Source organism: Pocillopora damicornis, chromosome 10 (assembly GCF_964200805.1).
Source record: "Pocillopora damicornis chromosome 10, jaPocDami1.2, whole genome shotgun sequence".
Lineage (NCBI taxonomy): Eukaryota > Metazoa > Cnidaria > Anthozoa > Scleractinia > Pocilloporidae > Pocillopora > Pocillopora damicornis.
The window spans coordinates 20,116,165-20,128,710 of record NC_142679.1 but is presented as its reverse complement, the minus strand read 5'-3'; the positions used below and the strand labels follow the sequence as shown (position 1 = coordinate 20,128,710).

The window sequence follows — 12,546 nt, the reverse complement described above, 5'->3', positions numbered from 1 at the left end:
TGAGGTGTTTTTGTGGAAATATTTTTGGTTATGAAATAAGGTTTTAACGCGTGCTAATCGTCAGCGCTGTAAGTTTAGTTCAAGGGGCCGAAGTTAGCCCCTGTAAAGGGTTAAAATGATTCGTAAAAAGAGGGTTAGCTTCAGAGAAGACCTTGTTGAAAATATTCCTACTTCATTTCGCCCAGGACTAGAGACTAATCGAGAACTGTTGGCCTTCCACGGAATCGTAGAGGTATTTCCTTTTCTTATTCAACTCAATTAACGCGGTAAAATAACTTTTAACCACAAAGTAGGCCTACCCGTTCGTCGTGAACGTTCGAATAGGAATGGTTTCTTTTTTGTTGACGTTCTCTCTGTCTCAGCGAACTTGGGCTTTATTTACTCTGTATGTAATCCTTTGTCGGCGAATCACGAATGAGTAGTGAACCGACAAATTAGCCAGCTAATTGTAATTTTCTGTCTTAAGAGCGAGTTACACGCAAATTGTTATTAAAGCGGGTTTTTTTAAACCAGAGCCGCCTACAACGCAAGTATTTCGCCACAACCAATCACAAAAAACAAACTTTTCAAAGCATGTACATTGTTGAATTCTTTCGCGAAAAATTAACTAACTGGTAGAGCGATCAGCTTAAGGTTAACTGTTGTGTCTTTTTCGTTGTGTTCTTTTGAAATAATGTTGTTGCGCCAGAAAACCGCCCGAACAGATGATCTTTCGCGCGTAATCTGTTTGCTGGACTGTACGAGATTCGTCACCCTTGAGCATTTAAAAATCACATTAGTGAAAATTCTTCGCAAAATTTGTTTGATATTCACTCAGCATCACGTCGCCTCAGTCCCGTGTCATGCAAATATTACGTTGTAAAAAACTAAGGCGAGATTAAAGTCGTCAATATAACACTTAGTGTCGGTTGAAAGTTTGTTCAAATTTTTCAGTGGATGTTAACAAAATAACATGAACTTGACTTCCATTGCAGATATAAGACATATAAGTTTTATTTTTACAAGTAACAGATTTTTTTAATCGAAAAACTATGTAATTGTTTCTTTTCTTTTCAAGTCATGTCACCTGAGTTATAAAGCATGAATAACTTTATGTTAATATGACGTGGAAATTTATTGCACCTTCCAGACAATACTGAATGCATTTGTGCGCTCGGCCGTGTCTTACCGGAAAAAAAAGGGGTTAAAAATAACTTGAGTTTCACTTTCTGTTTCGATTTCCAGTTTTGAATTAAAGCGGATGTTGTTATTAAAATGAAGATTTGACTGAAAAAGTTGGAAATTAAAAGTGCCTAGGGCTGAAGAAAATTAAGCTAACGTAATTATTTGATTCAATAACCATGAGTCATTCAAAAAGAATGTAAACTTTTGTGGTGGGCATCCGTTTTTCGTGGAGCTTTTTTAGAACTGTTGTAAGCGTGAAAAAAACAGCACCAAAAATAATCCACATCGTCTTCAAGCGAAATCTTGCTCGTATTTCTAAAGTTGTGTGAGTGCATCTGTATGTTATGTAGAGAAATTGGTCTCAGATTTTGTTGTTGCGCTGGTGCTATTTTGATGGGAGAGTGGGTGGCACGGTTACTAAGCATGAAATATTTTCCGAGAGTGAGTGTTTGGATCAGTTATTCAGAGTTTGTAGATAACGAGAGGCCGTCAAACGGGGACACTAAATTTTCTATCTGTTCAGCCTTGAATTGGAGGCTTTCAGTTGCCTAAGGAAAACTTTGAGTTGGCATCCATGTCGAGCGGACTATCTGTGGTAGGTTTATGAGATTTGATATTGTGCTACAAGCTCTTGATAGATTTTGTTTTCGTCTGGGCACATCGCATTTGCAACCAGGATGTATTTGATTTTCATGGTATATTTGTCTTTTATTCGCCATTATTATGTTTTAACTCCAAATCCTTGTCGTATATTTCGTGTAGGGTGTTCAATATATCGTCTGTTCGATTGCTTTAGCGCATATTTTCCCATATACACAGGGATCATATGTGTGTACATTTCTTTTATGGAAGAGGCTTTGGTATCTTTGCCTTGTTTGAAAACTAACAAATAAATCAAGAACTCGATAAGTTTTGTTTTGTTTTACTCTCGTAAGAAGACCAAACAAGAACGCACGAAACGATGCTATCTGTTCACAACTAAATCGCTCTTCGCCCCAAATTCATTTCAACGAAAATTGGATACCGCTTTTCCGGAATTGCGCACTTATCTTCGCACTTGTAAGCTAGGGATGGCGCTTGCAGCAATAATCTTGTTAAACTACTAGCACCCAATCTCTTGCTAAAGCATTCGTTGTCGTATCTTCTTGAACAATCTGTAGCTTTAATTATTGGTAAGCCATTGCTGGTTTGCCGAAGGCAATTACAAAGTTAATAGTTTACGATACTCATTTACAACATCTCAGGATGTTCGCAAATTAATCGACCACATTGAAGGTATCTTTTAAGTTTACCCTCACCAGCCGGTAGTGTTTTAGAGAACAATTTCAGCTTTGTTGTACCGCGATGTTTGTATGCTTTTTGAGCTTTCTGTTTTCAAAGGAGGCATTATCATATGTGTGCTATTTTTTAAATTTGAATTGGAAATAAAACTTATTGAATTACATTGTTCTTTTCGCGACAGGTACCGTGAGATCGAAAATTTTATAAGTTTGTTTACAATCCGGATTGACTGCAATCTGATCTACATTTCTTGACTATCATGACCTATAAAGTTATGCAAAGCTCTTCAGGAATGAGTCCACGAAATCAATATTCTACAATAGTCTTTTTTCGTCATTCAGATGTCACTGACCTCACGAGTTTCTGCATTTTCATAGGCTCGATCTAGACTATATGTTTTTTAGAACAACCTGCATAATATATATTTTTGTTTTTAAAATTTAAGTTGATGTCAGAAATTATTCAAGTTTCTTGAGCATATTCACACTAAAAGTTTAAGAATGCAAGTAAAGCAGTTCCTTTAGTTCCACTGTTGTTTTTTTTTTTTTTCACAACCTCATTACATGGTATCTGTTTCTCTTGTTGAAAGCTGGGACGTATGCAAATGTTTGAGGTTTTCTGCAGTGGCTGTAAAAGCAAATCTGATGTAATTTGAGGCAGTTTTTAGCCTCACAGGTCACAGTTGAAAGTGGACACATTCGCTTGCTCAGACATGTCCTCATTGATTGTGCTCAGCCATTTTGTGTTGTAGACATAATATGGATTAGCCTGTTCAATATTTTAGTCTGTTTCTGGTTATTGTTCCCTGTATGTCATGCCATTTGATGCCTTTAAAGACATTTGATGATTTATTAACTATCCATTTCTAAGGATCCACTGTTTCATATCTGTCAAATTTTATGTAATGAAGAAATCTACAAAGTTCTTTGTTGAGTTATATATGCACACAGGAATGTTTAAAAAACTTATAAGAAGCTTTAAAAGGATCATGGGCTGTTAGTGAATGGTTTTCTGACACTTCTTGAGTGTTATTACCTCCCAAGTGCTCATATAACTCAACAATGTATCACATGAATTTTTTATTTCTCTCTCTTGAGATGTAAAATGTCTAGTGCATGATCTTAGGCAGTAAAGGCTGAATCTACTGCACAACTTTGTGTATCCAAGTTTGAGAAAGCATGATTTCTTCTGTGGCTAGCAGTTCTGCTCATTTTTTTAATTTAGAGATTTTGTTTCAATTTTATTCTTGGATTAAATTTTAGTTTTCTTCAGTAATTACCATGGTAGTAGATAATAAGAACATTAAAAAAAGAAACCGCCAAATTAAACAATGCATTGTATTATCTGAGCAAAGCATTAAACCCTTGACTTCTAAAAGTGATTAAAACATCTCATCGTGTGGATACATGATCTAGCAGAATGGTAACAAGAAAAGGCAGAGCTGATGATTTAGTAGTTGAAGATATCTTGAACCAGTGTACAAAATATCAAACTCTCTGGACTTGTTTACAAGAAATCACATGTTTTTTATTGTATGTATTTGTTTTTAAAATGCATTCGGTATATTTTATCTTGAGGGCATAAGGCTAGTTAGTCATGTAAAATGTGTTGTTTGTTATGGCATTCTTAACACTTGCATTTGTTCTTAATTAAGTTACCAAGAATTAAGCTTTTTTATCAGCTCATTTTTTTGACTTGATAATGACAGTGGTGCGTTGCAATGTTGGTTGCAAAAATATTTCATGGCAGTATTTTAAGGCCAAATGTGTGAAGAATTTTCTTCATAATAATTCTACTGCATGAGGACAAGAACAAATGGTACTTAAGGGTTGAAAGCTGGAAGTGGGAAATATAAGTCTCTTGATTCATTATTATTGTCTTTTTTTAAGGGATCCTTAGTTTGGTTTGATGGCAATGTGGGGTATCTGCTGCCAGGGAAGTTGTTGTCATTTGTTGGGCAGGATGTCAAAGTGCAGCATCAAGAAGATGGGCAGGTATTTTTTACTTAAAGCAAATGTTTAAATCTTGTGGCAGTTTGGTAGTTTTATTTAAAATGTTGATGGAAGACAAAGAGTGTGTGGTTTGTACTCTAGCTGAGAGTCATAGATCAGCAGCTCTAATAAGACCATACCAAAAACATTTGAAACCCTTTTAGGTGCCAACCTCTTTGATGCAGAAATTTTTTTGAGTCTTTTTTTCCAGAAGCATGATAATCCTCATTAGTGCTCTCCAACCATGCTGAAAGCACAATTTTCAGTTACAATGTTATTTTTCTTAGTAGAGGTTTGTTCATGGTGTGCACTGTAGGTTTGTTTATACTTAGAGATTATTTTAGAAAAGTAGGTAAGTGTAAAAAAAAGAGGTGAACTAGTTTTTTGTACATGCAGCCATCCTATCTTGCTGAAAAAGAGAAGCAATACTATTATCCATCCAGCTGTGTTACAGAAACCAGAATAACTTCTGGCTATTTCCAATAAGCTGCATTATGAGACCCTCAGGATTAGTTCAAAACTTTTAATTTTTTTTCTTTTAAATAAAAGGTTCACACAGTCCGTGGAAATGCTGTCATTCCAAGACAGGAGTTGGATATACATGGGATGGATGACATGATAAAAATGGAGTGAGTAAATGTGTATCTTCTTGAACAGATTTGAAACCTTGAGAGAGTGTTTGTGTCTCTAACTGGTGTGAAGCAAAGACAGGGTGGGTTTCAGAGTCTCAGGGCTCAACCTAGCTCAGGTTTTCTGTTTTTATGTTGCTGTCGTTATGCCTATAATTTTGTTATGAGCTGGTGATTCTCCAAATGAACCCGACACAAGTCCCTATCAGGCATAATTATATTTTACTTTTAATTGGTTTTATGTCAGTTATACATATGCTATAATACTTGCCAGGAGATTATTTCTTTTGGGAGTGAACTGGTAACTGAGTGGTGGGAACAATAAACTTCTGTATTTAGAGGTTGTGGTGGTTGTATGAGAAGTTTGTGGGTCATGGTATTATGTTCTTGGGCAAGACTGTTGACAAAACAATGCCTTTTTTTAGCCAGGAGATAAAATAGGGTACTGGCCAACTGTCTGGTAAACTTGAAACATTTCTGGGCAGGTAAATTGTGATGTACTGGCATTAGATCTAGAAGGAGCAGTAATAGTCAAACCCACCTCATCAGGATAAGCTTTGGCAGCAATGAGCCTCTATGCTTGTAAAACCAAGCCATGTTTTATTTGAGGTGTCTTTGTTTGTGGTTGAGTTGTAATGCTTTACCCCACTGTGTACTTGTCATATCAAATGATTAAATTGAAATGCAATTTCAATTTTTACAATCACCACAGTGACTTACATGTTGGATCAATTTTGTACAACATTCGTAAAAGATACAGACAGGACCAGATTTATGTAAGTTTTATTCCAAACTTAATTTTTATGGTTATTGTTCATATATTTCAGTGATAAAATTCCAATATCACAGCTTCTGTAGCATTGTTTTGAAAACTTTCTGGTACAGTTTCTGATAAAATTGCATGTGAAATTTTGCACTTAGAAATTATTTTTGTGATTATACAGAAGTTACTCTGAACTGATTGTATTATTATATTATATATTATCATATTATATTTAAAATAATATTTTTTTTGCTCATTGTAGACATATATTGGCAGTATATTAGTGGCAGTAAATCCTTACATGCCATATGATGTCTATGGCCCTGAGACACTACGGAAATACCATGGTGCATCATTAAGTGCTCTTCCACCGTAAGTAAAATAACACACATTGTGAACATTTTCATGAAAAATAAAACACTTAGTGCCTTTCATTTTGAAATACATGGTATGATTTTTTTCGCTTGTTACAGACCTTTATGGTGTAGGCTACACATAGAAGTCTGTTGATTTACATATGCAAAAATGTTGATTCCAGAATACTTTACCATGAACTGTTTTTAGAACACAGACTGAGGCTTCTCAGTATATAGTACTGATCACATCAGAAAGTTTTCACTGCTCTTTAACCCTTTAAATCCTAAAAGTGACCAGCATCTCTTCTCTCCGTACTGTAACATTGCGGAATCATTCATTGAGATCATGAGAATAAAGGAAATGATCGCCAACCTAACAAGTTTTCTTGATTATTTAACAAGTTCTCCTTGTCAGTACCAAAGGAATTTGTATGGAGGAGAGTGTAGGGAGTTTGGATATTGATATTGGGGTGTTCAGGGTGTAAAGGCTAAGTCAGTTGACACTACAATAGCAGCGCTCCACGCTGGAACAACATTAGTTGCCAGGGAGAGTAGAACAAGTTGTAGCAACAAAAATTAAACTTTCAGTGCTAGTTACCAAATAGGTAACCATTTTCTGGTTTTCTATCGCCAATTGGTAACTTAAAAGTATGTGAGCTTGCAGCACTGAACTGTAAGGATACTTGATTTGCTTTAAGCGTAATGTGAGTCTCAAGTTTTACATTTTTAAGCAATAATGCAATTGTACTTTTCAGACACATTTATGCAATTGGCAATGCAGCACATGAGACCATGTTACGGACTGAACACAAACAAGCTATTGTCATCAGTGGAGAGAGTGGTGCTGGAAAAACTGAATCCACTAGGTTACTTGTTGAGTTTTTGGCAGCTATCAATCGAACAAATCGCAATGCAGTAACAAAACAGGTACATATGAAAAAAAACCAATGAAAATAAAAATGTTTCAATTGATAAATGTTGAATTTTAGGAAATGATTTTGTGTATAATTTTTGGATCTACATTAAATTTCCAATAGGTTGGAAGCTCTGATTTTACAGTGAAAATGTCAGATAACCCATCTCAATTCTTATGAACTAATTAATTCATCAGGTTAACTTCTTATTCCATTAGAGTATTGATCTTTTAATGCTTTCAGTGAAAAGAGTAAACTTTAATTGTGTTTGTTATGTTATGAGTTATTGATACTTGATCATATGAAATATTTATATGCAATTAAAAAGTCCCAAGTTTCAAACCAAATAGAATTGAATTATTGGATTGTTCTTGTTTTGTTTTGTTTTGTGTTTTTAGATTGTAGAAGCAACTCCTCTACTCGAATCATTTGGAAATGCCAAGACAGTGGTGAATGACAATTCTAGTAGATTTGGAAAATACTTGGAGGTTTTTTATGATAGGTGTGTGTATTTTATGGGTGCAATTATATATAAATTATATTTTTTTTTTTCATTTGAAGAATTAATTTCTTTTCAAATCATCAAAAGAAATTTGGTTTTTGCTATAAGGTCCATATTCTTTGACTGTTATTTTAAAGCCATAATTGCGTTCCTGCAAGTTGTAGAACCTTATGTTAGATAAGGTTATGCAGTTATATGAGTTAGTTTTATTTGTTTTAATAGTGAGGGTAAAATTGCTGGTGGACGAGTGTCTGAATATTTGCTTGAAAGATCCAGGATTGTTGGACAGGTATTAGTGTACAGAAATATTTCACTTTGTCTCTATCTTTTTGAGTTATGCAGAGCTTCTTTTGTGAAAACTGTTTGCAAATGAGCATTTTTTCTGTTGCTTTTATAGGCCATTGGAGAGAGGAATTACCACATATTTTATGAGGCCCTTTGTGGATTATCTGAGCAGCAGAAGCAGAAATTGAGTCTTACAAGTGCTGTAGACTTCTTTTACCTTAACCAGGTACAATGAACTATGAAGCATTTGTAACTTATGTTCTACTGGAGTGAGTTTACTCCTAGACTATGCACAATTCAAGTGATAATTTTATTATGGGCTCTTTTCTTTTGCTGATATGATCAATGTGTAAGTGAGTTGAATTGGATGCAATACAACAGAATGTCTTAACCTTGTAACATCAACTTTTCTAGGGTAATGCAAGTGTCATACCAGACAGAAGAGAAGAATCCCACTTTCAAAATGTCGTCAGAGCCATGGATATCCTTGGAATATCTGTAAGTTTCATATTCAACAGCATAAAAAAAAGAAAAAACTGATGTTCTACTATGAAAAAATTATTTTCATTAACAAATTGAAAGTAGTTGGCTCAGATACATGCAGATACTTACATAATTTTTTTCATTTTTTTTTCCCTAGGAAAATGAGAAAGAGGGAATATTTGAAGTTCTGGCAATCATTTTACACTTAGGAAATGTGGACTTTGGAAAGACAGAGGTACTATTTCCACTGAATTGATGGGTTTGACCATTTCTGAACAGGAGTGAATTATTATCAAATACAATGGCTGTAATTCCTTATATGTTTTGTCAGGCTGGTGGCCAGGAAGCAGCAGTTATTATGAGTCAAAATGAAGTCGCCATTATTTCTCAGTTACTTGGGCTTGATACTCAAAATCTGGTTGTATGTTTGACCCAGAAAGAAACAGTAAGTTGGCAGATGATGATGATTATAAAATTTGGTGTATAATTAAGTACATGCATTGTTATTTATGATAATTGAAAGCATTAAAAAAACTTGTTCTGATAGGTCATTTATTACTGACTTTAAGTGCCTTTTGGATGAGATTGGTAAAACTCATTAAGAAATTATACCATAAGGATTCAGAGCAAAAGTGAATATTAAGTTAATGAAAGGCTAGAAACGAACAAAAGCAATTCATAGTTGGTTTTATATTGGGATCTGAAAAGCTGACAAGGTGGCATGACATGAGTTTTTCAGATCAATCACAGAGTGCAGGGAAATAAGACCATTGCATTCCTACAGTACAGGTACTTTTAAAATTTACTTTAAACCTTGCTTTCAATGCCAACATTTGAACCTGCATGTTCTTGTCCATTGTAGACAGCAGGAAACTCTAAAGTCAAGAGTCCCAGGTCCGCAGATCAAGCTTTAGATGCACGGTAAGGATCAGTCACCCTATCCATAATCTTGGTATCATGTATCTTGGGTAGAAAAAGAAAAGATTTTATGCTAGGTTGCCTCAGAATGTTAAAGCTAATTATTGAATGAGTTACTCTCTGAATAAATCAATATCAAAGTCATCACAGTGACTATTTTCATTTGCATTTTATAGTAAAATTGACTTCTGTTTGTTTAACTACAGAGAAACCTGTCCTAAGAGTCAAGGCAAAGAATCAACTTAGTCGCTGTAAAGAGTTTCAAAGCTGATGTTTCAAGTATTAGCCCTTCCTCATTCACTCTTATGGCTAACACTTGAAAGGTCAGCTTTGAAACTCTTTATGGTAGCCAAATTTACATTATCAGCTCTGTTGATAATACTTAATTACCCTGTTATATTCTCCCACCAAAGCAGCACCACAGTTTAAAGAATCAACTTACTTGACTCTAATGATGACTTTGGTTCTGGTTGCTGAATTTTGGTTTTCACTTTCACTGACAACAGTCCTTGCTCTTGGATTAAAATTTATGCTGTGTGTTATAATCTTCACAGGGATGCACTTGCAAAGGAAATATATACACAACTGTTTGGTTGGCTGATCAGCAAAGTGAATAACATCATATTCAAAGGCAAGATGCAGATGTCTATTGCTGTGCTTGATATCTTTGGCTTTGAGGTAAGCTATGTGCTTAGATGCAAAACTTGTTTTGATTGCTGGGAAGCCCCTCTCAGAGATCATCTTGTTGGAAGTATTTTTTTGTCCTGTTGCCTTTATGACCAAGATGCCATGATGTGGATTTTATTCAAGAATATCTTGATCTACCCTTGATACTGAAAGGATTTGTTCATGAAGCAACTCCTTGGCCACCATCTGTGTCTTCTAACTGCACAGTACAACAATTGTTTGTGTTTTTTCCATATCTGTTTGAATTCATGAACAGCAAAGTGATAAATTTGAATGATTACTTTTGAGTAGTGATTAGATTTTCAAAGTTTCAGTCTTTTATTCTTAAGATCTATTTGTTGATATTTCAATTTTTCCCTTTATTGTTTTTAACATTTTTTTTTTCCATGTTTAAAGGATTTTGAAAAGAACAGCTTTGAGCAGTTGTGTATCAATTTTGCAAATGAAACTCTGCAGTTTTTTTTCAACCAGTTTGTCTTCAGGATGGAACAAGTGAGTCAGACATTTAAATAAGCAATATACATGTATATAGCATACTCAAGCATACTTTTCTTTTTATTATTTTATCAAAATTTGTTTTGAATTCATAAAACTTGTGCAACAAATTTTGCTTGTCAAAAGGTCTTTCTGCAGTATATGTCTTATATGCATTTAAGTAAGTATACATGTTATTTGAAAATGTGTCTTTGCACGTTTTGTCTGTGGATTAATTTTGAAAAATTATTTTCATTGCTTGTTTGTGTGTAGGATGAGTATGCCAGTGAACACATCCGCTGGACAGACATTCCATTTTTTGATAATCAGCCAAGACTTGACCTATTAGCCAAGCCTCCTTTTGGATTGATACATGTTCTAGCTGATGCTACAAGCTTTCCTAAGGTCAGTACAAATTCTTTTTTCTTATTTCCCTTTGAAATTTTCTTCAGTGGGTAGAATGCAGTGTTGATGTTTGGTAGGTCTGCTAGAAGAAATGTGCAGGTTTACCATTCACCTTACTTATGGCCCAGCTCTTTGTTGAACTCTGTATGTGAACAGCTATGTACTAAAATTAGTTTTAATGTCAATTTTAATCTTTGCTGGATGTCAACAGGCAGATGACTTGTCATTTTTGGAGAAGTGCCATCATCACCATGGGCAGAACAAATTTTATGAAAAACCCAAAACTCCAAAACCAGAATTTTCAGTTTGTCACTATGCTGGTACAGTCTCATATCAGGTGAGATATCACCAGCTGGTGGGTGGTGATTTATATAGAGATAATTCATAAAAGGTACATGACAGATACATACAGTACTTTGATTCATTGTTTGTATTTCAGTTGGTCTGCTTTTCCTAGCCAAGTAATCATTCTGGGCAATCATTATCTCAGTCTCTCTTCAAGTAAATCCTGCATAGGTGTTTTTTTTTAAATCAGTTTAAATCAGTTGTTTGTCATTTTTTGGAGACAAAGCAAGGATGCTCAAGGAAACTAGCCATAGTCAGTCAGTTATGGTTATCAATGAAAGCAATTTGGCCAGACTTCAATTTTCTGATAAACAAAATATTCTTACATATCACATGTATTTTTACAAATCCTCAAATAATGAAAACACACATTAAGTCTGAAAGTGAAATGTGATCATCGCAGTAAATTTTCCAATTTAAGCAATTGGAAAGAAGAAGCCTGAAAAAAATCAGGGCTTCAACGGGATTCGAACCCGTGACCTCCGCGATACCGGTGCGATGCTCTACCAACTGAGCTATGAAGCCACACATTGGGAGCGAGGTCAATTTATTGAGTTCATATCTTCCCGTGCAGTGAAATGATGTGAAGTTTTTATATGAAATAATTCATATTTGTACTGCGGTTGTAGATGAAAGTGAAATGTGATCATCGCAGTAAATTTTCCAATTTAAGCAATTGGAAAGAAGAAGCCTGAAAAAAATCAGGGCTTCAACGGGATTCGAACCCGTGACCTCCGCGATACCGGTGCGATGCTCTACCAACTGAGCTATGAAGCCACACATTGGGAGCGAGGTCAATTTATTGAGTTCATATCTTCCCGTGCAGTGAAATGATGTGAAGTTTTTATATGAAATAATTCATATTTGTACTGCGGTTGTAGATGAAAGTGAAATGTGATCATCGCAGTAAATTTTCCAATTTAAGCAATTTCACTTTCATCTACAACCGCAGTACAAATATGAATTATTTCATATAAAAACTTCACATCATTTCACTGCACGGGAAGATATGAACTCAATAAATTGACCTCGCTCCCAATGTGTGGCTTCATAGCTCAGTTGGTAGAGCATCGCACCGGTATCGCGGAGGTCACGGGTTCGAATCCCGTTGAAGCCCTGATTTTTTTCAGGCTTCTTCTTTCCAATTGCTTAAATTGGAAAATTTACTGCGATGATCACATTTCACTTTCATCTACAACCGCAGTACAAATATGAATTATTTCATATAAAAACTTCACACATTAAGTCTCTTATTAATGTGTTTAGGTGGCTGGGTTTCTGGAAAAGAACAGGGATGGTCTCAAACCTGATCTTGAAGATCTTATTTCAAGCTGTCACAACAAAGTGAG

At 35.0% G+C, this 12,546-nt stretch overlaps 2 protein-coding genes across 5 annotated transcripts in view; one reads left to right on the top strand and one right to left on the bottom strand.

Moving 5' to 3' along the window:
• The window catches only part of LOC149039319 (uncharacterized), a 167,393-nt gene that overhangs the window by 54,386 nt on the left and 100,461 nt on the right, over window positions 1-12,546 (bottom strand). The window lies entirely within an intron of this gene.
• Window positions 1-12,546, top strand: part of LOC113664619 (unconventional myosin-XV) — a 42,925-nt gene that overhangs the window by 1,702 nt on the left and 28,677 nt on the right. For 2 of the 4 annotated variants that reach the window (XM_027180243.2, XM_027180242.2), the window contains exons 1-18: window positions 18-232; window positions 4,335-4,439; window positions 4,986-5,065; window positions 5,778-5,841; window positions 6,091-6,200; window positions 6,940-7,111; window positions 7,497-7,600; window positions 7,823-7,889; window positions 7,998-8,111; window positions 8,300-8,383; window positions 8,526-8,603; window positions 8,700-8,813; window positions 9,231-9,289; window positions 9,841-9,964; window positions 10,370-10,465; window positions 10,721-10,852; window positions 11,064-11,189; window positions 12,464-12,541. In XM_027180243.2, the coding sequence (XP_027036044.2) occupies window positions 116-232; window positions 4,335-4,439; window positions 4,986-5,065; window positions 5,778-5,841; window positions 6,091-6,200; window positions 6,940-7,111; window positions 7,497-7,600; window positions 7,823-7,889; window positions 7,998-8,111; window positions 8,300-8,383; window positions 8,526-8,603; window positions 8,700-8,813; window positions 9,231-9,289; window positions 9,841-9,964; window positions 10,370-10,465; window positions 10,721-10,852; window positions 11,064-11,189; window positions 12,464-12,541 (1,824 nt within the window). In that variant the 5' untranslated portion in view covers window positions 18-115. Of the gene's footprint in view, window positions 1-17; window positions 233-1,362; window positions 1,760-4,334; window positions 4,440-4,985; window positions 5,066-5,777; window positions 5,842-6,090; window positions 6,201-6,939; window positions 7,112-7,496; window positions 7,601-7,822; window positions 7,890-7,997; window positions 8,112-8,299; window positions 8,384-8,525; window positions 8,604-8,699; window positions 8,814-9,230; window positions 9,290-9,840; window positions 9,965-10,369; window positions 10,466-10,720; window positions 10,853-11,063; window positions 11,190-12,463; window positions 12,542-12,546 lie in introns of those variants that run through there. The other 2 variants (XM_027180244.2, XM_089185248.1) reach the window with 2 other exon arrangements.